The sequence below is a fragment of the Oncorhynchus keta genome, chromosome 10 (assembly GCF_023373465.1).
Source record: "Oncorhynchus keta strain PuntledgeMale-10-30-2019 chromosome 10, Oket_V2, whole genome shotgun sequence".
NCBI classification, from domain to species: Eukaryota; Metazoa; Chordata; class Actinopteri; order Salmoniformes; family Salmonidae; genus Oncorhynchus; species Oncorhynchus keta.
The window spans coordinates 54,272,345-54,299,233 of record NC_068430.1 but is presented as its reverse complement, the minus strand read 5'-3'; the positions used below and the strand labels follow the sequence as shown (position 1 = coordinate 54,299,233).

At 42.2% G+C, this 26,889-nt stretch overlaps 1 protein-coding gene across 1 annotated transcript in view; it reads right to left on the bottom strand.

Annotated features, from left to right (window-relative positions):
- Nucleotides 1–26,889, bottom strand: part of LOC118389549 (copine-9-like) — a 178,797-nt gene that overhangs the window by 116,455 nt on the left and 35,453 nt on the right. The window contains exon 4 of the mRNA XM_052527298.1: nucleotides 21,058–21,161. Within this exon, the coding sequence (XP_052383258.1) occupies nucleotides 21,058–21,161 (104 nt within the window). The remainder of the gene's footprint in view (nucleotides 1–21,057; nucleotides 21,162–26,889) is intronic.

Sequence of the window (26,889 nt, the reverse complement as noted above, 5' to 3'; positions counted from 1 at the left end):
GGAACAGACCGAACTGGGCTGTGCTGGAGAACCGGGGACACCGTGCGTAGGGCTGGTACGGTATAACAGGGGACAAGGGGACGCACTGGAGACCAGATGTGCTGAGCCGGCATCATCCCTCCTGGCTCGATGCCCACTCTAGCCCAGCCGATTCGAGGAGCTGCGATGTAGCGCACCAGGCTATGCGTGACCATTGGGGACACTGTGCGCTTCACCGCATAACACGGTGCCTGCCCGGTCACTCTCTCACCACGGTAAGCACGGAGAGTTGGCTCAGGTCTCCTACCTGCCTCCGCCAATGTCCCCGTGTGCCCCCGCCAATGTCCCCGTGTGCCTACCCCCAAAACAATTCTGGGGCTGCCTCTCGTGCACAGTACCTCGAGCCAATTCCTCGTAGTGTCGCCGCTCCGCTCTTCTAGCTGCTACCAGCTCCTCTTCGAACGGCGATACTCTCCCGGCTGTGCCCAGGGTCCCTTGCCGTCCAATATTTCCTCCCATGTCCAGGAGTACATTACGCGCTGCTTGGTCCTTTGGTGGTGGGTAGCTCTGTAACGGCTGTCGTGGGTTGAAGAAGGTGAGGACCAAGGTGCAGCGTGGTATGTGTTCATCTTTATTTATGAATTGACCACTGAATCAAAAAACAACAAAAGAGAATGAACAAAACCGAAACAGCTATGTCTGGTACAGAATACAAAAACAGAAAACAACTACCCACAAACACAGGTGGGAACAGGCTACCTAAGTATGGTTCTCAATCAGAGACAACGAATGACATTTGCCTCTGATTGGGAACCATACCAGGCAAAAAACACATAGAAATACAACACACAGAACAAAACATAGAATGAAAAACAATTCCCACCCCAACTCACGCCCTGACCAAACCAAAATAGAGACATAGAAAAGGAACTAAGGTCAGGACGTGACAGCAATAATCTGAGACGCCACTCAGAAAATAAATAAAATTATCCGCCATGTTGGAGTCAACAGAAACCAGAAATCACATTATAAATATTCCCTTACCTTTGATGATCTTCATCAGAATGCACTCCCAGGAATCCTAGTTCCACAATAAATGCTTGATTTGTTCGATAATGTCCATTATTTATGTCCAAGTAGGTACCTTTGTTAGGGCTTAGGTATACAAATACAAACGCTCAGGCAGGTCCATCTGAACGTCGGACGAAAACTTCAAGAAGTTATATTACAGGTCGAAGAAACTTGTCAAACTAAATATAGAATCAATCTTCAGGGTGTTGTTATCATAAATTGGGTGTTGTTCAATAAAGTTCCAACCGGAGAAGTCCTTGGAACGCAGGTCGCTATCATGTGAATTGCACGTGACCAGGACCTGGCTCTCTGCCAGTAACCTGACTCATTCAGCTCTTATTCAGCACTACAACACAGTAGAAGCCTCATTCAAGTAAAGATAGTTGACATCTAGTGGAAGCCCTAGGAAGTGCAACTTCATCCATATCCCACTGTGAATTCAATAAGGGCTGGGTTGAAAATCGACCAACCTCAGATTTCTCACTTCCTGTTTGGATTTCTTCTCAGATTTTTGCCTGCCATATGAGTTCTGTTATACTCACAGACACCATTCAAACAGTTTTAGAAACTTCAGAGTGTTTTCTATCCAATAGTAATATCCATATATTAGCAACTGGGACTGAGGTGCAGGCCGTTTACTCTGGGCACCTCTGGGCACCTTTCATCCAAGCTACTCAATACTGCCCCTGCAGCCATAAGAATTTTTTTAAGGGCTTGTGAGTAAGCATTTGAAATCAAATCAAATTTCATTTGTCACATGCACTGAATACAACAGGTGTAGACCTTACAGTGAAATGCTTACTTAACCTGTCTAGGACTGGCCAACAGCCAATGAAATTGCATGGCGCCAAATACAAATCAACAGAAATCTCATAAATCACATTTCTCAAACATAAAAGTATTTTACACCATTTTAAAGATAAAATTCTTGTTAATCCAGCCACAGTGTCTGATTTAAAAAATGCTTTACAGCGAAAGCTACACATTATGTTAGGTCACCACCAACTCACAGAAAAGCCTCCCCAGATTCTCCTTCACCCAAATCCAGACAGCAGATGTTCTGAAAGAGCTGCAAAACCTGGACCCGTACAAATCAGCTGGGCTAGACAATCTGGACCCCCTCTTTCTAAAACTATCCGCCGCCATTGTTGCAACCCCTATTACCCGCCTGTTCAACCTCTCTTTCGTATATCGTCTGAGATCCCTAAAGATTGGAAAGCTGCCACGGTCATCCCCCTCTTCAAAGAGGGTGACACCCTAGACCCAAGCTGTTAAAGACCTATATCCATCGCGCCCTGCCTATCTAAAGTCTTTGAAAGCCAAGTTAATAATCAGATCACTGACCATTTCAAATCCCACCGTACCTTCTCCGCTGTGCAATCCGGCTTCCGAGCCGGTCACGGGTGCACCTCAGCCACACTCAAGGTACTAAACGATATCATAACGGCCATCGATAAAAGACAGTACTTTGCAGCCGTCTTCATCGACCTGGCCAAGGCTTTCGACTCAATCAATCACCGTATTCTTATCGGCAGACTCAATAGCGTTTATAAAACTGGTTAAATCACGGCTGTGACTATAACAGAACGTGCGTTTCATCGAAAAGCGCAGGAAAATCTGATCACTGAAAATGCGAAAATATATCCATGCGCCACTAGAACCCATTGTTGAATGTGAACCACATTAAATGGGGCCGAGGTTGCAATACCTACAGCTTCCACACGATGTCAACAGTCTTGTCATTTGTAAGTCGCTCTGGATAAGAGCGTCTGCTAAATGACTTAAATGTAATGTTAAATGATTTGCCTACGATTTGTTTCTTGGTCAAACGGACACAAGGTAGCGCCTTTCTTCCGGTCTCCGACCGGATATTTTGGTTGAGATTTACCCGGACATTATTTCCAGACGTACAGCTATAGAATATACATCGCCTCGTGATCAATTTGATCGCTTATTAACATTTACTAATACCTAAAGTTGCATGACAAAAGTATTTCGAAGTGTTTTGTGAAAGTTTATCGTCGACTTTTTTAATTGAAAAAAATGACGTTACGTTATAAAATGCTATTTTTTTCCTTGATCACAGTCTTCATAGATCGATATCTAGGCTATATATGGACCGATTTAATCGGAAAAAAAGACCCAATAGTGATGTTTATGGGACATCTAGGAGTGCCAACAAAGAAGATGGTCAAAGGTAATGAATGTTTTATATTTTATTTGTGCGTTTTGTGTAGCGCCGACTATGCTAATTATTTTGTTTACGTCCCCTGCGGGTCTTTTGGGGTGTTATATGCTATCAGATAATAGCTTCTCATGCTTTCGCCGAAAAGCATTTTAAAAATCTGACTTGTTGCCTGGATTCACAACGAGTGTAGCTTTAATTCAGTACCATGCATGTGTATTTAATGAAAGTTTGAGTTTTAACGAGTGCTATTAGCATTTAGCCTAGCGCATTTGCATTTCCAGATGTCTAGATGGGACGCCTACGTGTCGGGTAGGAGCAAGAGGTTAAGAGCCGATAAGACGGCAGCCATACCCTCCGGCGCCATTATGGACAATCACTGTTGCATTCGGAGCATGTGATTAATACAATTTGATTTGATACATAACTCACACAGAACAGATAAACATCATGTTTAATAAATAAGCAGCATGTATATGGATATGAAGGAGGAGACAAGAATGACAAAGACAAATATATGGAGATGGAGTGAAGGGTAATGAATTCCAAAAGAGGATCGATTGTATGGACTGAAGTCCCCCATGCCCCCCCACCCCCCTCCTCCACCCACGGGGAAAATTTGACACATTTTTCCTCAAGGCTACCTCGTCATCCCCATGGAGTTCTCTTAAGTGCCAACATGCCGAGTTCCTTTGAAAGGGCTTTTGTTCATGTTCGACAAAAGGAAACCCACTTGCTGTTAAGCTGAACATAATGTAGAATATTGTGTTTTCTTCTTAACCGCCGGACCTCTCTCTCACTCCCTTTCTATCTGGACCCACTCATTCCTGTCCAAGTGCTTTTGAAGTTAAAGATGGTGCTCTACCTCGCGCTAAATAGAAACAGTGACCTTGCCAACACCTGGGTCCTTTGGATCGATTTGCCCTTTTGAAGGAGCTCTTCAATAAGACAGAGGAGCCAAACGTTTTCTTGACTGTAATTAACAAGATGAGGTCCTCCGGGACTCCACGGTATAGTCTAAATTAAATACAAAAGCCATTTAAAGGGCAGCTAAATTGGGTACTTTGATAGTTGATTTTATTGATGGTGTACATAGTGTTGATAAGTAGGCAATTCCCTGCACGCTGCAAGACATACACCTCTATTAAATTGGGTTCCCAGGAGAAATGACTGCAATGTTCAGTGAGTGACAAGGCCCTTGGATGAGATTCAGGTCAGAGAGCCAATTGCTGTCCTAATAGGATATTGCAAAGCCCTATGGACCCACCAGGTCCAGGGACGATATACAGTTGAAGTCGGAAGTTTACATACACCTTAGCCAAATATATTTAAACTCAGTTTTTCACAATTCCTGACATTTAATCCTAGTAAACATTCCCTGTCTTAGGTCAGATAGGATCACCACTTTATTTTAAGAATGTGGAATGTCAGAATAATAGTAGAGAAGAATGAGAAGAACTCCAATACCTTGACTTTGTTGTCCTTAAGCCATTTTGCCACAACTTTGGAATTATTCTTGGGGTCATTGTCCATTTGGAAGACCAATTGCGACCAAGCCTGAACTTCCTGACTGATGTCTTGATGTTGCTTCAATATATCCACATAATTTTCCTTAATCATGATGCAATCTATTTTGTGAAGTGCACCAGTCCCTCCAGCAGCAAAGCACCCCCACAACATGATGCTGCCACCCCCATGCTTCACGGTTGGGATGGTGTTCTTTGGCTTGCAAAGCCTCCCCCTTTTTCCTCCAAACATAACAATGGTCATTATGGCCAAACAGTTATATTTTTGTTTCATCAGGCCAGAGGACATTTCTCCAAAAAGTAAGATCTTTGTCCCCGTGTGCAGTTGCAAACCATAGTCTGTGTTTTTATGGCGGTTTTTGACCAGTGGCTTCTTCCTTGCTGAGCGGCCTTTCAGGCTATGTTGATATAGGAGTAGTTTTACTCTGGATATAGATACTTTTGTACCGGCTTCCTCCAGCATCTCACAATGTCCTTTGCTGTTGTTCTGGGATTGATTTGCACTTTTCGCACCAAAGTACGTTCATCTCTAGGAGACAGAACGCGTCCCCTTCCTGAGCGGTATGCCAGCTGCGTGGTCCCATGGTGTTTATACTTGCGTACTATTGTTTGTACAGATGAACGTGGTACCTTCAGGCGTTTGGAACTATAGTTTGTCAACAAGAAATTTGTGGAGTGGTTGAAAAATGAGTTTTAATGACTCCAACCTAAGTGTATGTAAACTTCTGACTTCAACTGTAGGTAGTGCAAAAGGGTGAGACATATTGAGTTGTCAAAAGGACACTGTCAAACACAAAGTCACGTATAAAGAGAAAGATGTGTTAATGTTACAATGAATGCCTTCACTCTTTAGCTCCTTGATTCCCACCGTATCCCCGGTGCACTTTGGACTTCTAACCCTTTTACATTGTGTGTTTGAGCTACAGACTTCTGTACCATTGGGTTAGTCTATTTCTATGCATCTGCATAGATACCAACCGCTAGTCTGTCTGATAAATGAGAGCTTGATCCCGAAGGGTTCCAGGGCAGGGTCTTCTCACAACTTCTGTAGACTCTGACATACACGTACATTGCATGTAATCTGTTTTGTTCTATGACACTCACAAGCCACACAAGAGTAGTTAGGAGGTAAGGAGCTTCTACATAGATCATAGGAAATTCCAGGACATAGTGTCCATAATACTGAAATAAACTCACATAGTTGCTGTCACGAATTCCAAACTCACAAAGTTATCACTCACTTGTTGGATATTCATTTCATTTCCCACTGAGCAAACCATTTCTGTACTAAATTTATTTTTACAAGGTCTTTGCTTGGCAGACCTGATCTGATTGCAACTGTTTTGCGTTTTACTTGTAGCCTTGGTTGACCTGAAAAGAAAATGGTAAAACATTTCATTGTTATGCTAAAGATAATGGCTGGACATGCAAAAGTAGTGAAGAAATGCAGAGGTAGTGAAAAAAAAACGCAGATTTGCTGGGGTCCTCGGGCCTGATGAGGTTTTAACGAAAGGGCTCATAAAGGATTATGTTGCTGTCCCTCTCGGAGAACCCTTTTGGTTCTAGGTAGTTTCTTTTTTCTAAGGGCTTGGACCTATGAAAATGTAAGATATCATTCAAAAGTATTTAGCAAAAGAACTGAAAGCTAGGGGCTAATGTGTATCACGAGGGAAAGTAGAGGGGCTCTCCTGAAGACCAAGAAAGCTATAGCAACCACATTTTCAAAATCTACCAAAATGGCAGAGAGCAGACCTCCCCACCATCAAACAATAAGCTTTCTACAGTATCTCTAAACTCCAGAGCCTTTCTCACTTTTATTATTATCTCCCTCCCTACTCTCCCTCTAATGAATCATCCATCTCTCTTGATACATCACTTTTAATCGGAATTCCCCCTTACTTGCTTACTATAAATCCCATCTCTGGCGATGTAAAATTTAATGCAGAGCCTGGCTTCGGTGGTATCAAATCAAATTACCGCACAGTAGGATAAGGCTGGTAATGATGGCAAAATTAGATTTAGCACCACGAGGAGCGATAGACTCGCCCAAAAATTGGATAGCCCTCATTTACATGGCAGACCACAGACAAACGTGGGGCAGTTCTTTGTAATTGAGACAAAGGACCGGCATTAAACACATTGTGATGTCCTGGGAGGTGGGGCATGAATTACCACGAATTACCACATTGTTGCAAAGAAAATCCTAACGAGAGGGAAACATTATTGTTTTCTGTTATGCGCATTTGCTGGGAGGCAAATGATCCTATTCAGAGGCCGAATATACAAAACCTTATTTGCAGGCACAGATCAACGCATGGGCATACCTGGGCTGACGGGAAACCCAGAAAAAGTGATAGCGGCTAGGGGCCCATGGAATGGGTTATTATCCGTGCCCGCTTAATTACATTTATCAACAACAACAACAACAAAAGGCCTTTATAGGCTGCTGTAGCCACAAACCAGTAGCACAGCACCAACTCTGGCTCTTCAGTTCTTCTATTCTTTTAATTCTACCCCACTGATACAGAGCTGTGGTGGGATAGGCTGCCTTTGATACTAAGTGAACCACTATCTTCAATAATTGAGGCAGAGCTAGAGGCTCCTTCTACTTCCATCTTGGTATGAGTCAAGAGACTTGGCTTTATTTGCCTTTTGGCCGCAGGACGAACAGCACTAGACAATTCCAGGATCACCGTCAATCCCCCCTAGACTACAGTCAAGCATGTTCTGGAAGAGTTTAGCAACTACATGTTATATAGAAGCAAACTACTGTATAGGATCAACAACTATAGATTTAAAAACTATAGGGTCATACTATAGCAGGGGTCTCCAACCTTTTCTAGTATGAGAGCTGATTAAAGAAAAACAAAATAAGTTGCGAGCTACTCGTTTCTTTCTAGCTTTCAAATAGGTACATTCTCTTTTTCTCTTACCTCCAACAACCCTTCCTTGGTGTACAAGAGATGTGTTTTCTGTCAATATACCTGGTAGAATAATGGTTCATTAACAACTCTAAGGGGGTTTTGTATTTTCCCGAATTCTGGTTTTGGTTTTTCACTTTCAGAAGAGAAACAACAAAATGAATACATTTAGATTTTTAAGTGTAATTCCACTTCAATTGCACATCTAGGCGAGGAATGTGTTTGGCTAGCAATGTTTCTGTACTGCTGCTGCACATGTCATGACTGAGTAAAAAAAAACTATCCCAGATTGATACAAATAATCATGATACAGTTCTGTCAAGTAAGCCTACTTTGCAGTTAACTGTTGAACTCTGATACGCTCTGATAGCATTTTCTAAGTGACACCTGTATTGTACACTACCTTCATGAAATACATTTTGATGTCAAAACTATAAGTCCTACAAACACATGGTTAGCACATTTAGAACGGTAAGAACTGTGGGGTCTTGATACAGGAAACAAAGGGACTATTACAAAGCCAGAGCAACAACAAGCAAAGAAAAGCTAAATGTTCCAATTGTCCCCATGTTGGGTAATAAGATATTTGAAAGACTACTGTAGGTTTGAAATAAAAGATGTCAACGACTACTGTTCCAAAAGGATTTTAAAAAATAACATAAATAAATGTTATATCCATTAATTAATGCTGGTGCTCAAAACGTGCAAATTCCGTTAGAAAGGTGTCCATTATTAAAGTGCAGGGCTTGTGCAATGTGCCATGCCTTTATTTTTTGTCTTACAGGAATGACATACATATGAGAAGAAAACTAAAGTCGCTTCCTTTAAGTACAATTCCTGTATGATACCCAGTTCGTCCACTAGACAGCAGAAGATGATCACATGAAGTCCACGACACCTTGAAACCAGACGCGTCTGGTTTGGGTAGTGACTCACTGTGACAAAATGCCTGAATGTATTTTCAAGCCTGACATCTTAAAATTACCCAAGTTGTCAAGTTTGTTTTTTGAAATAACACCCAAACAGGTGAGGAAACAAATGTATTTTCCCATTCATTTTCCCCATTGTAAACGATGAGTTAGATAAACAGCGCATATAGAAGATGCATTCAAGGCAATATGGATGGAGAAAGAAATGTACTACATTACGATGACCACCAGGTGTACGCTTTATATATATATTCGATTTTTGGATCGTTTGTGGGTTGTTATTCTACGTTTAGTCGCCTGTTTGCACTAGTCATATAGCTTGGAGGCAGGTGGAGATAGCACGGGAGGAACGGCGACGATGTGAGGGTACACGGCTAGCACGGAAGCCTGAGAGGCAGCCCCAATAATTTTTTTGGGGGGGAGGGGAAACGAGGAGATTGCATGAGTCAGGTCGGAGACCTGAGCCAACTCCTTGTGCTTACTGTGGGGAGTGTGTTACTGGCCAGGCACCGTGTAATGCGGTGGAGCGCATGGTGTCTCCAGTGCGCTATTCTAGTCCGGTGCGCTCGATTCCAGCTCCTCGCATTGGCCCGGCTAGAATGGGCATCAAGCCAGGAAGGAGGGTGCCGGCTCAGCGCTCCTGGTCTCCAGTGTACCTCCTTGGACCAGGGTTATCCTGCGCCGGCTTAGCGTACTGTGTCTCCGGTGAGTCTACACAGCCAAGTACGTCCTATGCCAGCGCCCTGCATTTTCAGGGCAAAAATAAACATCCAGCCAGGATGGGTTGTGTCAGCTCTACACTCCAGACCTCCAGTACGCCTTCACAGTCCAGTATGTCCTGTTCCCCCCCGCACTCGCCCCGAGGTGTGTGTCACCAGCCCAGTACCACCAGAGCCGACACCACGCACCAGGCCTATAGTGCGCCTCGGTAGTCCAGTACGCCCTGTCCCTGATCCTCGCACTCACCCTGAGGTACGTGTCCCCAGCCCGGTACCACCAGTGCCGGCACCACGCACCAGGCCTACAGTGCGCCTCGGCAGTTCAGAACGTCCAGCGACAGTTCACAGACCGGAATGATCCCAAACACACCGCCCGGGCAACGAAGGAGTGGCTTCGTAAGAAGCATTTCAAGGTCCTGGAGTGGCCTAGCGAGTCTCCAGATCTCAACCCCATAGAAAATATTTGGAGGGAGTTGAAAGTCCGTGTTGCCCAGCAACAGCCCCAAAACATCACTGCTCTGGAGGAGATCTGCATGAAGGAATGGGCCAAAATACCAGCAACAGTGTGTGAAAACCTTGTGAAGACTTACAGAAAACGTTTGACCTCCATCATTGCCAACAAAGGGTATATAACAAAGTATTGAGATAAACTTTTGTTATTGACCAAATACTTCTTTTCCACCATAATTTGCAAATAAATTCATTAAAAATCCTACAATGTGATTTTCTGGATTTTTTTTCTCATTTTGTCTGTCATAGTTGAAGTGTACCTATGATGAAAATTACAGGCCTCTCTCATCTTTTTAAGTGGGAGAACATGCACAATTGATGGCTGACTAAATACTTTTTTGCCCCACTGTATAATTTTTTTTTTACCCTTATTTAACCAGGCAAGTCAGTCAAGAACACATTCTTATTTTCAATGACGGCCTATGAACATTGGGTTAACTGCCTGTTCAGGGGCAGAACGACAGATTTGTACCTTATCAGCTCGGGGGTTTGAACTCGCAACCTTCCGGTTACTAGTCCAATGCTCTAACCACTAGGCTACCCTGCCGCCCCCATAATAGCATGTCATCTGCGTAGAGTGAAATTGTATGCGCTAAGCCCCCTCTTCAAATACCTTTGATAGTGGTGTTATTACGTATTGTTATGGCGAAAGGCTCAATTGCGAGGGCAAACAGCCGAGGGGATAGAGGACAACCCTTTTTTGTTGGAAATGGGATGAAAGGTTATTATTTTGTTATTATTTGTGCGTTAGGGGAGCCATAGGGGAGGAGTAAACATATCAAGTATGTTATAAAGATGTCTGATGTTGAAAAAATAATGACCATTTTTAATGAAACCAGTTTGATCTGTAAAGATAATGGAGGGAAGGACTGACTCAAAACGGCAGGCAATCATCTTAGAAAGTAACTTTACTTGGCAATTCAGTAAAGAAATTGGCCTATATGAACCACTAGAGTTTTTTTTTTGCCTTTTTCCGAACAAGTTAAATACACGCTTGTCTCATTGTTGAGGGTAAATCATTTGAGGAGAATGATTCCTCATACGGAAAGCAGGAGAGGAGAGAGTTGATCTGAGAATAATTAAAGAATTTGCTGGGAAAGTCCAGGGGATTTACCACACTGCATAGATTTAATTGCTAATACAATCTCTTCTACAGAGAACTGATCTTCTAATTCAGCAGCTATCTTAGGTTCAACTGTAGGAATATCTTAGTTCTCAAAGAAGGTGTTGAGTAAGGTAACATTACCAGCAGATTCCAGAGTGTAAAAATTATGAAATCATGACTTGACCTCTAAATTATCAATACATTTGTTTCCCCATCTCGTCAGTTATCTCAGGTACGGTTTGATTTGCGGTTCTCTGACGCAGCTGGTGTGCTAGCATTTACCCTGATTTCTCTCCATGTTCATCATTTTTGTATAGAGATTTACCAATTACATTTTCAGCTTGTCGAGTTGACATTATATGGGGTTTGATTAAGCTCGAGAAATAGCTCAATTTGAGATTATATGAAAGCAACAATGGTATCTTTTGATAGCAGTAGTGAGTTATGCCGCTAAGGGCGATAATTAGGCTTTGTATTTGGTATAAGTCGTTTCATAGTAAGAGGAGAATTATCCGAAATGACTATAGCTTGGTAATCACACCAAGTAGTTGATACGTGAGAAGGTCTTGTGAACTGGTGAGGAAAAAAATAATACTCCCTAGCTGTGGGACTCCAGAAACGCCACGCATCAGATATGCCATATGTCTTAAGAAATAGCTGAATTGTGGATACTGTCTTTGATGAAGATGATACCTTCGGAGAGCTACGATCCAGATTGGGCGACAGTACACAATTCATATCACCACCTAGTATTATGTGGTGTGTCCATATTTGGTAATCGAGAAAATACAGCTGTGAAGAATGAACTATTATCCTAATTTGGTACATAAATGTTAGCCAAGATAACAGGTGTATTATACAGTCTTCCTACTACAATAATGAAATGGCCTGCTGAGTCTGCCTCTAAACTTGACATTGCGACTGGTATGTTTTGACAAATTAAAATGGCTGCTCCTCTAGTTTCAGAATAAAAATGGGAATGATATGATTGACCCATCCACCTTCCTTTTAAACGAGAGTGGTAGACAGTGCGGAGATGTGTCTCCTGAAGAAAGGCGATATCTACTGTACCAGTCAAAAGTTTGGACACACCTACTCATTCAAGAGTTTTTCTTTATTTTTAGTTATATTGTGACATGGTAGGGGTGGTATACAGACGATAGCACAATTTGGTAAAAGACCATGCCAATATTATGGCAAGAACAGCTCAAATAAGTAAAGAGAAATGACAGTCCATCACTACTTTAAGACATGAAGGTCAGTCAATGTTTCCTCAAGTGCAGTCGCAAAAACCATCAAGCGCAATGATGAAACTGCCTCTCAGGAGGAACGCCACAGGAAAGGAAGACCCAGAGTTACCTCTGCTGCAGCCCAAATAAAGGCTTCACAGAGTTCAAGTAACAGACTGTGTGAATCAGGTGTTCTTGGTCAAATTGCAGCAAAGAAACCATTATTAAAGGACACCAATAAGAAGAAGAGACTTGCTTGGGCCAAGAAACACGAGCAATGGACATTAGACCGGTGGAAATCTGTCCTTTGGTCTGATGAGTCCAAATTTGCGATTTTTGGTTCCAACCGCCGTGTCTTTGTGAGACACAGAGTAGCTGAACGGATGATCTCCGCATGTGTGGTTCCCACCATGAAGCATGGAGGAGGAGGTGTGGTTGCGTGGGGGTGCTTTGCTGGAGACACTGTCAGTGATTTATTTAGAATTCAAGGCACACTTAAACAGCATGGCTATTACAGCATTCTGCAGCGTTATGCCATCCCATCTGGTTTGCACATAGTTGGACTGTCATTTGTTTTTCAAGAGGACAATGACCCAACACACCTCCAGGCTGTGTAAGGGCAATTTGACCAAGGAGGAGTGTGATGGAGTGCTGCATGCATCAGATGACCTTGCCTCAACAATCACCCGACCTCAACCCAATTGAGATGGTTTGGGATGAGTTGGACCGCAGAGTGAAGGAAAAGCAGCCAACAAGTGCTCAGCATATGTGGGAACTCCTTCACTTTTGAAAAAAGCATTCCAGGTTAAGCTAGTTGAGACAATGCCAAGACTGTGCAAACCTGTCATCAAGGCAAAGGGAGGCTACTATAGAGAATTTCAAATATATTTTGATTTGTTTAACTACATGATTCCATGTGTTATTTCATAGTTTTTATGTCTTCACTGTTATTCTACAATGTAGAAAATAGTAAAAATAAAGAAAAACCCTTGAATGTGTGACGTGGTAAGGTTGGACCCAGGTGCAGAGAAGAGATCAGACAGTGGTTAAAGATAAACATAATACTTCATTGAGAAGCGGTAGCCACATGAACACAGTACACTTGTAAAAAACAAACGCTAAGTCTCGACAACTTCCTCAGGAAACAACCACACACAGTAAACAATTCAAGCTTCTGAAAAGGACAATAGAAAACACACATATTTTAACAGGGAAATCAAAACGAGTCAATTGGACACACCTGAGTGTCGTTAATATCTCTAGGACGGGTTCTGGCACCCTCTGGTGATAGGTGGAACCATGACAGAATGAGTAGGTGTGTCCAAACTTTTGACTGGAACTGTACTTTAAAATGATTTACATGAGAAATAACCCTTTTACGTTTTCATTGGGTGATTTAAAGATGTAACAATCCAGCTATCAAAAGTGACCGAGCAACCAGCTGTCCCTCTCATGATATTAGGCCTAGCCATGTAAAGTCAGGGAGGGGAAAGGATAGATGCCACATTACAATAACAACTGATCCATTCCAAAAATAGCAAATAAAAAACCCAAAAGTTGAAGAAGAAAAAATGTAAACAAACAATACTCTGATATGAAAAAGAAAACCTACCCTGGTCACCTATTGAACAAGGTAACCGCTAATCCCCTCGCAAAGATATTCACACATAACGTGCTTGCAGTGGGGAACACTAAACCTATCGAGTAGAGAGCCATGCTGAAATAGTGAAGGATTTAAGACAAGTTGCACATAAGAAATAAATAAGAAATATTTATTTACAACTCAAAACTAGGCTGTTTTAAAAGTAAATATAAAACATTTCATAAATCACATATTACAGCAATACCACTAAATTAGCAGCAACGTCTTTAAAGAAATTACATAACCTAATAATAGAACTGTAATAGAACTCATCTACCTTGGATACGGGTACCATCGATAAATAGAAATTAGCAGAGTCATGGTAATAAAATAAAATGTTAAAACAAAAAGAGAACTGACTCACCACAACTAAGTCACTAACGTTACCTAATAATAACAATAGCAACTGATACCACTGGCAATGCTATACAGTATCTACAAATGAGAGACTGAGTCTGCAGTGGTAGACACATTCGTCCATTACCCTAATCTCCAAATAGGTGAACATTCAGCTATGCCCCTTGGGAAGATAGAGATGGGTGCTCCATTGCATCGACGTGGGCCAAATTCTCTTGCACACCGAAGGACACCAATACAATCCAGATAGTAGTGTGGTTTAGCCACAATGACGCAAGGTCTTCCGGCAGGCTTTTTTGCACAGATGTGAGCGGTCTACAAGGACGTCTTTATCCAATGTGAGGGCTTCCTTCAATAACTTTGTGACCGATGAAGTAGAACTTGAGCCCGGGTCCTCAGCTACCAACATTATCCTGATATTGGATCTTCGCAGATAACCTTGTAAATGTATGCAATGTTCCTTAAGGCTAGTCACATCAGTTGAGAGGCTTCTTAACCGTGGTTTGTAGCGTAGTCGTGTCGTCTGAGCATATTGACAAGCCTTGTTCCAGGTCGGAGACATTTTTCTTAACTGTATCCAGTTCAGTAAGAACTATTGCTGCATGCTTTGCGAGTTCATTTTTGACTGCTTGTAACTCCGACTTGTTAATTCAATTAAAGTCCTCACTGAGCGCCTCCTTGAGTTCCGACTTGAGTTTGGATTCAATTTCCGCTCTGAGGGCAGCAAGAATCCCGGCCTTGAAATCATCTGTGTTTTTTTCGCTGACCCGAGGGGAGGAGCCGATGCCCCCACTTGTTGAAGAACTCGAGCTCCTGGTCTTGGGCCTAGTGTTTTCTCTTTTGTCAGTGACTCCGCTGAACTTTAAATAAAAAAATAGTTGAAAAAAAGTTGAAAAAAGTAAAGCATCTCATTCAAAAGCTGTGTTTCCTAGTTATTTATGGGTCAAAGCGCAAAGAAAGTATTAAATAAATGCAATTTCAGCAGGAGCTCGGAAAAACGTGACCTTCTACATTTGCTCACTAGCGCCCCGTTATGTTTGGATTTTTAAACCAATAGTGGCTAACCAGGGGTGTGATAATGTAAATTTGGCTTTGGTTGGATATTAGCCAGTAGCTAGCAGCGTCTGATTTGTTTTTAGCGGTGGAAGATTTGTTTATGATAGTTTGCGTGGAATGTGAAAAATGCATGTACTTCTCTGAAATGTTTGGCAAGCTACTCATAGGATGGCTGTGAGCTATTGGTAGCTTGAGATCGATTTGATAGATTCCCCTGTACTATTGTATTGAAAGCGTCTGTTTTATGCCTAGAAGGCAACCTTCCAACGATAGTGTTACTTCCAACTCTCTCTCAGCAAGATGTTAAAAAACAAAACACTATCTTTCTGACCTGAACTTCTTCAAAATTCCAGCTGAGCCTAAGTTCTTTCATCTTCCATTTTGTTTTCTATCCTTTTCTACTTGTGCATCAGACAGTCATGGTAATTTCCAGTAGTATCTACTGTAAATGGAAGAAAATTGTCTGAACTCCCCTACACTTTTGACAAGTCATTTGACTTGGGAGAGCCGAATGACGTACCATTGCTTCTCTGTTCTCACCGCTCGATGAGTAGCTGAGTTCTCTTTTCAAAAGAACACAGCTACTTCTCGGAACGCAAGGTAATTGACCTGAGGATAGGATCCTCATAATTCAGGAAAGGTATGGCAAATAAAGACATGAGTCACGCACATCAGTGGGCCCCATGCCTATCTTGAAACATCTACAGGATACGGCTGAGCATCATAGACAGTATTATATATCTTTTGTATTTTTCCTATGCCTCTCATAGCCTTGATATACAGTGATACACTAGATATAACAGAGTGGGAAGCCTTTCTGTGACGTAACTGACTCTCTCTCTCCCACTCTTCTTCTATACAATGATTCCTTTAGAAATACAAGAGAAAAGGATATTGTCTACCTTTGGAAATCAAATCAGATTGAAAGGTAGAAATAAAAACAAGTATGTATAGATTAGATAACCTGCTCCATCTAGTTTCAAAGTGTATAGTACAGCTCTGAATGTATTCATTAATGTGTGGATTTGATTCCCCTATTGAATGAGACTCATATTTCAACTTCAATGACCAGATCAAATGGGCTCATTCTAATATATACAACTCCCTTGGGGTAATCCATGTAGTCCCGTATCTCTATCCATATCTCGAAGCCCTTACAGTACCTCCACAGCACTATCTATCTTCGCTATCTATTGTGATTCAGATGCTAAAAATAATCTCTAGAGGGAAGGGGGTGGTTAAATTATTCATCCACCTCCGCCAGGGGATCTCTCCCTGTTATTGGAGCCTCCTCTTGTGACCCCTTATCAGGGAGACCACAGCTGTAGCGCTCCCCCGGTGCCTTGAAGATCCATATCTGGACTATCCTGGAAATGCAATAGGCACCCAGTTTATTTCCACATACCCCCTCGGTCCTCACTTAGGTATGTTGCACAGATGACGGTTAATTCCATCATACAATATGTTGATATCAATCAATATGTTGATACACAGGGTTGAGAATAGCCGTCAATAGCCGGGTATGGCCAGTGTTTCATCAACATGCTATTGATTGAGGAGCGCCAAAAGGTCACAAGATGTGCCACAATAATTATCTTTCTCCGTCACCGAACAAGCTGAGTCATTATTCTCGGTGGTGCCATTTACGCACGTCAATGCCTCTAGTCTACCACCACGTAGTGAACATCGTAATAAATGGACTTTATTGCACTGGTGGTTAATAAATCTTCTTCGGGATCGGTGTCCCTTCCATGGGACGGTTGAGCTAACGTAGACTAATGCAATTAGCATGAGGTTGTAAGTAACAAGAACATTTCCCAGGACATAGACATATCTGATATTGGCAGAAAGCTTAAATTCTTGTTAACCTAACTGCACTGTCCAATTTACAGTATTACAGTGAAAGAATACCATGCTATTGTTTGAGACTGCACAATTTTGAACATGAAAAGTTATTAATAAACAAATTAGGCACATTTGGGCAGTCTTGATACAACATTTTGAACAGAAATGCAATGGTTCATTGGATCAGTCTAAAACTTTGCACATACACTGATGCCATCTAGTGGCCAAAATCTAAATTACACCTGGGCTGGAATAATACATTGTGGCCTTTATCTTGCACTTAAAAGATGATGGTACAAAAAAATACAAAATAACGGTTGTTTTTTTACTTTGTATTATCTTTTACCAGATCTATTGTGGTTTATTCTACTACATTCCTTTCACATTTCCATAAACTTCAAAGTGTTTCCTTTCAAATGGTACCAAGAATATGCATGTCGTTGCTTAAGGGCCTGAGCTACAGGCAGTTAGATGTGGGTATGTCATTTTAGGCGAACATTTAAAAAAAAGGGGCTAATCCTTTTAACTACCGTGTTGACCCCATTTCCAGTTCACGGGGCAGTAAATATGGTGACACACTTTCGTACTTTGCGACAGGCACTTACAGATGTAGGATCTTCATGTGATCACTCTTTTGTTGCTGATAACTTCCCTGAACAGCAAACTTGTAGTGTATTCGAGGTTTAAAAAGGCTTATCATGTTTGTAATTTTCACTTTAAAATGTCACATTTGATTTGCCAAGACAAAAAAATTATCAACCCCTTGTTCTGTTCTGAACAAACAGAGTAAAAACTCAAACAGATACCTAGGAAAAGCTCTACAAAAAAAGTTTCATTAATTATAATCCACATAATAATTCACATTTCCAATTGCTGCAGGATTATTTTCCTGCTGAAGCCAACTGGCTCAAATTAAGCTCCTACATCTGTATGTAGCACCTGTTCTTGATTTCTTGTTTCAAACTTTTGATTATTTGTGTCCTTGTTTGACATTTTACTGCACTGTTACAAGTAACACAAGCATTTCGCTGCACCCTCTATAACATCTGCTAAACTGTGTACACGACCAATAATCTTTGATTTGATTTATGTAGCACACGCGCTAGCCGTTAATGAGCCATCAATCCATCACATATTAGCAAACCACATTAGTACACTAATTAGGGCACATTCATTAATGTGAATCGTCACTCCTGTTGTTAGGGAATTTACTCCTGTTGTTAGGGAATCTTCAGGTTGCCACTTTAGGGGGTTTTCAGCTGCCAGAGGTGAGATTGCACTTTTAAGTATGCCATTTGAAGATGTTTTAAGTCTGAAGTTTAAAAAAATATATAACATATATATATTCTTTTTTATTTAACCTTTATTTAACTAGGCAAGTTGGTTAAGAACAAATTCTTATTTATAATGATGGCCTACCCCGGCCAAACCCAGACAACTCTGGGCTAATTGTGCGCCTGTTACGTCCGTCGTCGGAATGAGACCAAAGCAGCGTGGAAAGTGTACATCTTTCTTTATTTTAGATGTAACACCCAAAAACAACAAAAGATAAACAAACGTAACGTTCTGCAGGCTACACAGTAACTGAACAAAAACAAGATACCACAAACTCAGGTGGAAAACAGGCTGCCTAAGTATGATTCCAAATCAGAGACAACGATAGACAGCTGCTTCTGATTGGGAACCATACCCGGCCAAAAAAGAAATAGAAAACTAGAATGCCCACCCAAATAGAGAAATAAACAGGTTCTCTAAGGTCAGGGCCTGACAGCGCCGCCCTATGGGACTCCCAATCACGGCCGGATGTGATACAGCCTGGATTTGAACCAGGGACGGTAGTGACGCCTCTTGCACTGAAATGCAGTGCCCTAGACTGCTACGCCACTCGGGAGCCAAAAAATATGAGGATATTTTTTGTGTGAAGGACAACATCAGAGATGATCAGAGATGATCCGAGATGCGGATCAGCCTGTCAGCAAAGAAAATGTGTGACAGCCAAGAGTGACAGTCAGTCAGTCTTGTGCTGTGCTGTGCGTGTGTGTGAGTGAGTGTCTGTGTGTAATTGTATTACTGAATAATTCACCTCTATTGATTTATTTTCCACAGGAGACTAGGACTCATCTCAAAGCATGGCTGCTTTCCCAGGGGAAGGGGTTTGCCAAACCTGAGAACTCAACGTGTGCATGTGCCTGTGCCGGTAAGACTTGTCTGGACTGGGGTGTCTGGTTGAGTGGGTAACACTCTCGCCAATGGAACCATAACTGGTACTTTTGACGGGGATCCTGATTTAATCCCTGCACAAACCCTACGCATTTCCGCTCCCTTTACGTTGTCTCGCTTCCTCTGCTCCTATCCTGTCCTAAAAATAATACAAGTACTTTGAAATTCTGTTATTATCCAATTACAGTATATTGAATTTTGACTGTGGTATGTGTGACAGTGGCATGTGTGTTTATGTGTGTTGGCAGCGTGTGTGTGTGTGTGTGTGTGTGTGTGTGTGTGTGTGTGTGTGTGTGTGTGTGTGTGTGTGTGTGTGTGTGTGTGTGTGTGTGTGTGTGTGTGTGTGTGTGTATCAATGGGAGCAGGATCAAGGCTGGTGTAAAGTGTTTGTTCTCACTCCTCTCTGATAGGGCTCGTCCCACTCCTTCCTCTTGCCATGGAGAGGAGAATATTTCCAACACAACCCCCACCCACACTCACCTCCAGCACATATAACCACCATCACTCAATTTAGGTAAAGACTGATGAAACCCTCTTCAATCTATTCCTGCACAGTGGACAATAGTGTGAGGTTTTCAATCAGTACAGGAAGACCTGATGTTATTATGATCCATGTGACTTTGGGCAATTCTGATTCTGAAGAGTACTGTTTTTTTTATAAGCAACTCTCTTTATAAAAGCACATATTGTGTCGGCTCCTCCTCTTATGACCAAGATCATTTTTTCTTAAAATAATGTTTGACTTTCTTCCTCCTGCTTGACAAGATTTGAACGAAATACAACAACCGCTGTTGTATGCCTTCCGACTACACTGGTATCAGTACTTCTGTTACATTATTTGCCTCTCCTTGTTTGACTAATGCTTTCTGTCTACGTGTTGGATCTGACAGTGGTGATCAGTTGGTGTTTTGACGGCTGTATTGATCGTGTGTGTGTGTGTGTGTGTGTGTGTGTGTGTGTGTGTGTGTGTGTGTGTGTGTGTGTGTGTGTGTGTGTGTGTGTGCGTGCGTGCGTGCGTGCGTGCGTGCGTGCGTGCGTGCGTGCGTGCGTGCGTGCGTGGTCTAATCAATGTGACAGATCTGGGGGTGGTTCGGCCCCGGCTACCTCAACCTGCCCCACACTGGGGCCTCTGCTCTTCTCCTCTTCTCCTCCTCCGGCCTCCTGCTGAGGCTATCGATCCCCCCTTCACTGGGGGAGAAGTGAAGTTTGGACAGTAACATCCCACAACAGCCCGCAACTCACTCCAACCCTGGCTTCTACTGTGAGCTGCCTTCGCAGTGGAGAGAGAGCTGGGAGTGGATTTGAGGCAAATGGGAGCTATAATGTTGGTTTGAAAGTAAGATAAGTCAAAAAGTAATTATCCTGCAAAATGCTGCAAGAAAGCGCTTTTGATTCAACGTTCTTAACCAATAAGATGATGTTAATGCTGTAAATGTCATAAGTACAGTGGTACATAGAGGTGATATTGGTCTATATGTCTTCTTATCGATGTGAAACAGGGATGTACTACTGTGCTTGTCTAATAAGAACACAGATTTTCATTGTCTGTTGCAAAATGTTTTGCTACGATGTGCCCAACTGAACACGACCCTGGTTTGATTGAATTAGTAAGTCAAGAGATTATTAAGAGTGGAGGAGTGAACATGGCTAATGAAACCTCTAGAGTCATTGTCTGATGGACAGGAGTATAAAAGAGAGGAGGGGAAGGAAAACAAGAGGAGGAATGGAATATAGGGAAAGAGTGAAACGAGGTCTCCACTTACGCGTCAAAGCGAAGATTCTGCTTCTCCTCGAAGAAGAAATCCAGGACAAACTTCCGCACAAAGTCTGGGTTCAGCGTGTTCTCGATCACTTCCGTTCGGCCAAACTGCTCCGGGATGGGCGATGGAGGGAGGGGGAGTGGGAGAGAAGAAGAGAGAAAGAAAGAAATGAGGCAATACTCTAAGAGGTCACATCATCATCGTTACTTGATGGCTTGAAAACATATTCAGAATGCCTAAATAATTGTGCCTGAGGCTGGTCTGGCTAGTAAAGCTGCTGCCTGCAGCACATATCCAACACCCTTAGCGTGGTTAAGAATTAATTCCACTCACCTGTCAAACCAGAATCATCATTGATTATCATAGTAATCAATCAGTGCTTTCTCAGCTTCTCCAGGCTTTATTGTGTTTTATCCTCTATATATTTTGTTGTTGTTGTCTCTGGCTGGAGCAACTTTTTATGTATTTTTGTGTTATATCAAATCACAAAGTTTGTTGCTGCACTACGAAACTAAATATTAAGTGAGCCGCTTTGCTGGAAAATGTGCATTCGCTGTCCCAATGTTCCATCATGCTCTCTGGCAGCAGAGAAGAGCTAAGCTAATGATCTGTGTTCTGCCTGACAAACAGGTGGGAGGAGAGAAGCAAGAAGTGCTGTAAGCATGTAGCTGGTATTGATGAAAACTTGGAAGATTGATGACCGGTGTCCAAAGACGCTGTACTCAAAAGTGTCATCCATAAAGGACAGATCTACAGATTTGAATTCATTTCATATGTCAGCAGCATGAAAGAGCAGCAAAATCAATAGATGTATAAAGACAACTCTTCCTGTCGCTTTGTTCTGTGTTTGTGTGTGCGTGTGTGCGTGCGTGCGTGCGTGCGTGCGTGGGTCGAGCGTGGTGGATGACATGACAAGCAGTGAGGGATGGATTGATGGTATGAGCGTCAGGAGGTGTCGAGGGGGCTGGGGAAGAAGGGTGGTGGTGGTGGTGGCGAAGAGGAGGCGGCAGGCGGGGGAGGGAGAGGTGTAAGAGAGGGCGGCTTTTGACTTGCAGTTGTATCACTATTGTTTCATCCCTCACTGCTTATTAAGACAGTCGATACTCGGAAGGAGCATGGCCCTGTAGTATATAAACTGAGTATGCCAATCATTAAGAACACCTTCCGAATATTGAGTTGCATCTCTGCCCTTTTCCCTTAGAACAGCCTCAATTAATCGGTGCATGGACTCTACAAGGTGTTGAATGCGTACCACAGGGATGCTGGCCGATGTTGACTCCCACAGTTGTGTAAAGTTGACTGGATGTCCTTTGGGTGGTGTGCCATTCTTGATACACACAGTTGAGCATTAAGAACCCAGCAGCATTGCAGTTCTTGACACAAACCGGTGCGCCTGGTACCTACTATCATACCTTAATCAGAGGCACTTAAATCTTTTGCCTTGCACATTCACCCTCTGATTGACACACATACACAATTCATGTCTCAATTGTCTCAAGGCTTAAAAATCCTTCTTTAACCTGTCTCATTCCCTCAATCTACACTGATTGAAGAAGATTTAACAAGTGACATCAATAAGGGATCACAGCTTTCACCTGGCCAGTCTATGTCACGGAAAGAGCATGTTTTGTATACTCAGTGTATATACTGTGTGTGTGTGTGTGTGTGTGTGTGTGTGTGTGTGTGTGTGTGTGTGTGTGTGTGTGTGTGTGTGTGTGTGTGTGTGTGTGTGTGTGTGTGTGTGTGTGTGTGTGTGTGTGTGTGTGTGGCAAACTTAAAACATTGTCTAATGAAGCCAGTATCGGCGGTGGTTAGCTTGTTAATGTTATTGGCGAAGTATCGAAATACAGTACATACCAATTAGCTCTAGCAAAGCCGTCCTGTAGCATAATATCTGATTCTGGTGTCCATTTCTCAACGGAACGAGTCACAGGTACTTCCTGTTTGAGTTTCTGCTTGTAAACAGGAAGCAGGAGTACGGATTCATGATCTGATTTGCCGAATGGCAGACGAGGGAGGGTCTTGTATGCTTGCTTGTGGATAGAAAAACAGTGGTCTAGGACTTTATCGGCCCCTGGTGGCATTGAAGATGTTTTGATGGAAGATGGACATCACCTGTCTTAGTGACGCGGACTAAACATTTCCAGCAACCAGAAAAGCAGCCTCTGGATGTAGGTTTTCTTGCTTGTTAATACAGTTTGTTAAGAGCCAGCGTGTTATTTTTCTTGTCCTGAGATGGAATGTATACAACAGTCTCGACAACAGCTTAAAACTCCCTCGGGAGGTTGAAAGGTCGACATTTGACCATCAGGTATTCCAAGACTGGTGAACAGCGGGTCGACACTTCCACTGAGCTGGAGTTAGCGTACCAGTTGGTGTTGATCTAGAGGCAAGAGAGCGCGGGCGCAAATGGAGACAAGTTCCGAAGAGGAACTGTCATGTGGTCTGTCAAATAACCCACATCATAATTCAAGACACTACCTCTCCATGTCGTTTAATACGTAAGCTATTTATTACCTACACCGTTTGTGAAGTTGGTGATGTTTCATATCACCAGTGACAGCTGAGACCCACAATGCATCACCTGCCCACTTTCAATTTGCTATGCTGCTTGTCACACAGTGAATAACATAAGACAACATTGTCCTAACATGTCTGATTGACAGTGGTGCACAGAGCTCCTTCTACATAATCACAGTACGAGCCCACAGGGTACGACGGCAACGAGAGAAGAAGAAGAGCGCCTTCGAGGTAATCAGTGGAAAAGTTTGTCTCTTTATTCAGTCTCTCTTTATAATGAACCATCTTGAGTGCAAGTGGAACAACAGTGGAGCGAAGAGAGAGAGAGAGAGAGAGAGAGAGAGAGAGAGAGAGAGAGAGAGAGAGAGAGAGAAAGAGAGAGAGAGAGAGAAATAGAGAAAAACAGGGAGAGAGAGAAGCTCATGAGAACAGGATACCGCAGAGATCCAAAATGTATTCCAAAATGAGACGAGTGGCCGCCGAATGTCACTTATCATGCCGCTCACCGTGGGTCGTGAATTGAGAGCAATCATTGTTATTCTGAAAGAACTCGTTAGAAAGTAGGTTAGCATCATTAGCATCGCTGTGGCATCCCACAGTGTGTTTCTGAATGCAGTCAGGTGCTTTGGAGTCGGCCTAATGAAGCCTCTTTAGCGTCGAGGGAGACAAGAGAAAGATATAGAGAAGAGATGCTTCAAATGGGGAGTTTGAAGCACCCTGGTACAGCCTGCCAGCCTGCCACAAGGACAAAAACACTCACACACACACTCACAATTCAACGAGGAATAAGCGGCTTTGAAGGCTTTGTCGTTCTGGTCCAAAAACTAGTTCCTGTGCGTTTTGGATTGTTCTTGACATTGTTTAACTGGCTTTGGATTGGGGTCAACTTGGCTTTGCAGAGCTGCTGGTGAAACTAATACTAATTATCTTGTTCCATATCGTTAGACATAGAAATTACATCTCTGCTGCTAACCTAATTGCATCAAAACAACCCCTGAGCCAACTTTCACAATTCCACACTACCTCCACACATCCTCTACTACCCATCTACACTTCTGTTTAAATCTGGCATCAAACAGAAGAAAAGATCCTGAAACGGGGATTATTTTGATTCGTGTTGCAAAATGTTTTAAATGTTGCCTGCTCACGAACAAAACCCAGGGTGGTGAGACCCATATTTCTTACGGGTGAGAGAGCAGTACAGTAGCTATAGAGGTAGCCATAGTGGGCATCTTTCACACAGTGATTAAACTGCACCGCAGCATGGCCTGAGGTAAGGAGGGAAGCAGACTTGGAAATTGAGGCATATGGTGAAGTCTAGTCTCGGCTCCAACCTTTGTCCAGGTGGATTTATTTATTAAAATAGTGTTGGAAAATAGATTGAGAGACAAACTGAGGAGCTCATCATGCTTTTATGGGAAATTAAAGGGTGGAAAGAGAATAAACTTTTCAGCTGGCGTTTATCAAACATTTATAATTCAGACATTGGTGGTTGGTGACTTAAAAAGTTGAGGAGGGCAATAAGCTTACATATAAGATTTAAGATGGTCATGCCATGGATCATATAGCTATTTGATTTAGAATTTTAGGCATACAGTTGAAGCCGAAAGTTTACATACACTTAGGTTGGAGTCATTAAAACTTGTTTTTCAACCTACCACAAACTTCTTGTTAAAAAACTATAGTTTTGGCTAGGATAGTTGGTTAGGATATCTACTTTGTGCATGACAAGAGTCATTTTCCCAACAATTGATTACAGACAGATCATTTCATTGTATCACAATTCCAGTGGGTCAGAAGTTTACATACACTAAGTTGACTTTAAACAGCTTGGAAAATTCCAGAAAGTGATGTCATTGCTTTAGAAGCTTCTGATAGGATAATTGACATAATGTGAGTCAATTGGAGGTGTACCTGTGGATTTATTTCAAGTTCTGTCTCCTAGAGATGAATGTACTTTGGTGCGAAAAGTGCAAATCAATCCCGGAACAACAGCAAAGGACCTTGTGAAGATGCTGGAGGAAACCGGTACAAAAGTATCTATATCCACATTAAAACGAGTCCTATATCGACATAACCTGAAAGGCTGCTCAGCAAGGAAGAAGACACTGCTCCAAAACTGGCATAAAAAAAGCCAGACTACGGTTTGCAACTGCACTTGGGGATAAAGATCTTACTTTTTGGAGAAATGTCCCCTGCTCTGATGAAACAAAAATAGAACTGTTTGGTCATAATGACCATCATTATCTTTGGAGGAAAAAAGGGAGAGGCTTGCAAGCCGAAGAACACCATCCGATCTGTGAGGCACGGGGGTGGCAGCATCATGTTGTGGGGGTGATTTACTGCACTTCACAAAATAGATGGCATCATGAGGTAAGAAAATGATGTGGATATATTGAAGCAACATTTCAAGACATCAGTCAGGAAGTTAAAGCTTGGTCGCAAATGGGTCTTCCAAATGGACAATGACCCCAAGCATACTTCCAAAGTTGTGGCAAAATGGCTTAAGGCCAACAAAGTCAATGTATTGGAGTGGCCATCACAAAGCCCTGACCTCAATCCTATAGAAAATGTGTGGGCAGAACTGAAAAAGCGTGTGCGAGCAGGGGGGTATAATTGAGTATATATATAAACCTCTGACCCACTGGGAATGTGATGAAAGGAATAAAAGCTGAAATAAATCATTCTCTCTACTTTTATTCTGACATTTCACATTCTTAAAATGAAGTGGTGATCCTAACTGACCTAACTGACAGGGACTTTTTACTTGGATTAAATGTCAGGAATTGTGAAAAAACTGAGTGTATGTAAACTTCCGACTTCAACTGTTTTACATTTGATGAAACACTGAATTTGGCCTTACTGCTGTTAGCCCATAGAAATGCATTGAATAACACATTGATACATGGCAAAACAGATAGTCAAAAAATAAATCAAAAGGAAGAATGGTGTGGTGTCTAAATGCATCTGAGAGATATAAGAAAGCATCAGGACCATCAACAATAAAAAAGGTTACATGTGTAACCCTGGTCCCACAAAATCCTATTCATTTTCATTTATTTTTACATCCCGAGGAGTGAGAGAGAGAGCACATCACAATACTCCTCGTTCACATATCCTATGCTTTAGTCCCTTAGGTTCCAATAGCTTCTCCAGGACCGCTTCCCAACTTATTTTTGGGTGATCAAAAATGTTTTGATTACTCACCTCAAAAAAACAACACTTATCTTGAATGACTTTTGCCAATTAAATTCTATTTGTATGAGGCTTTTTCTCAATGTGACTGTCACAGAGCATTTCACCCACACATGCATG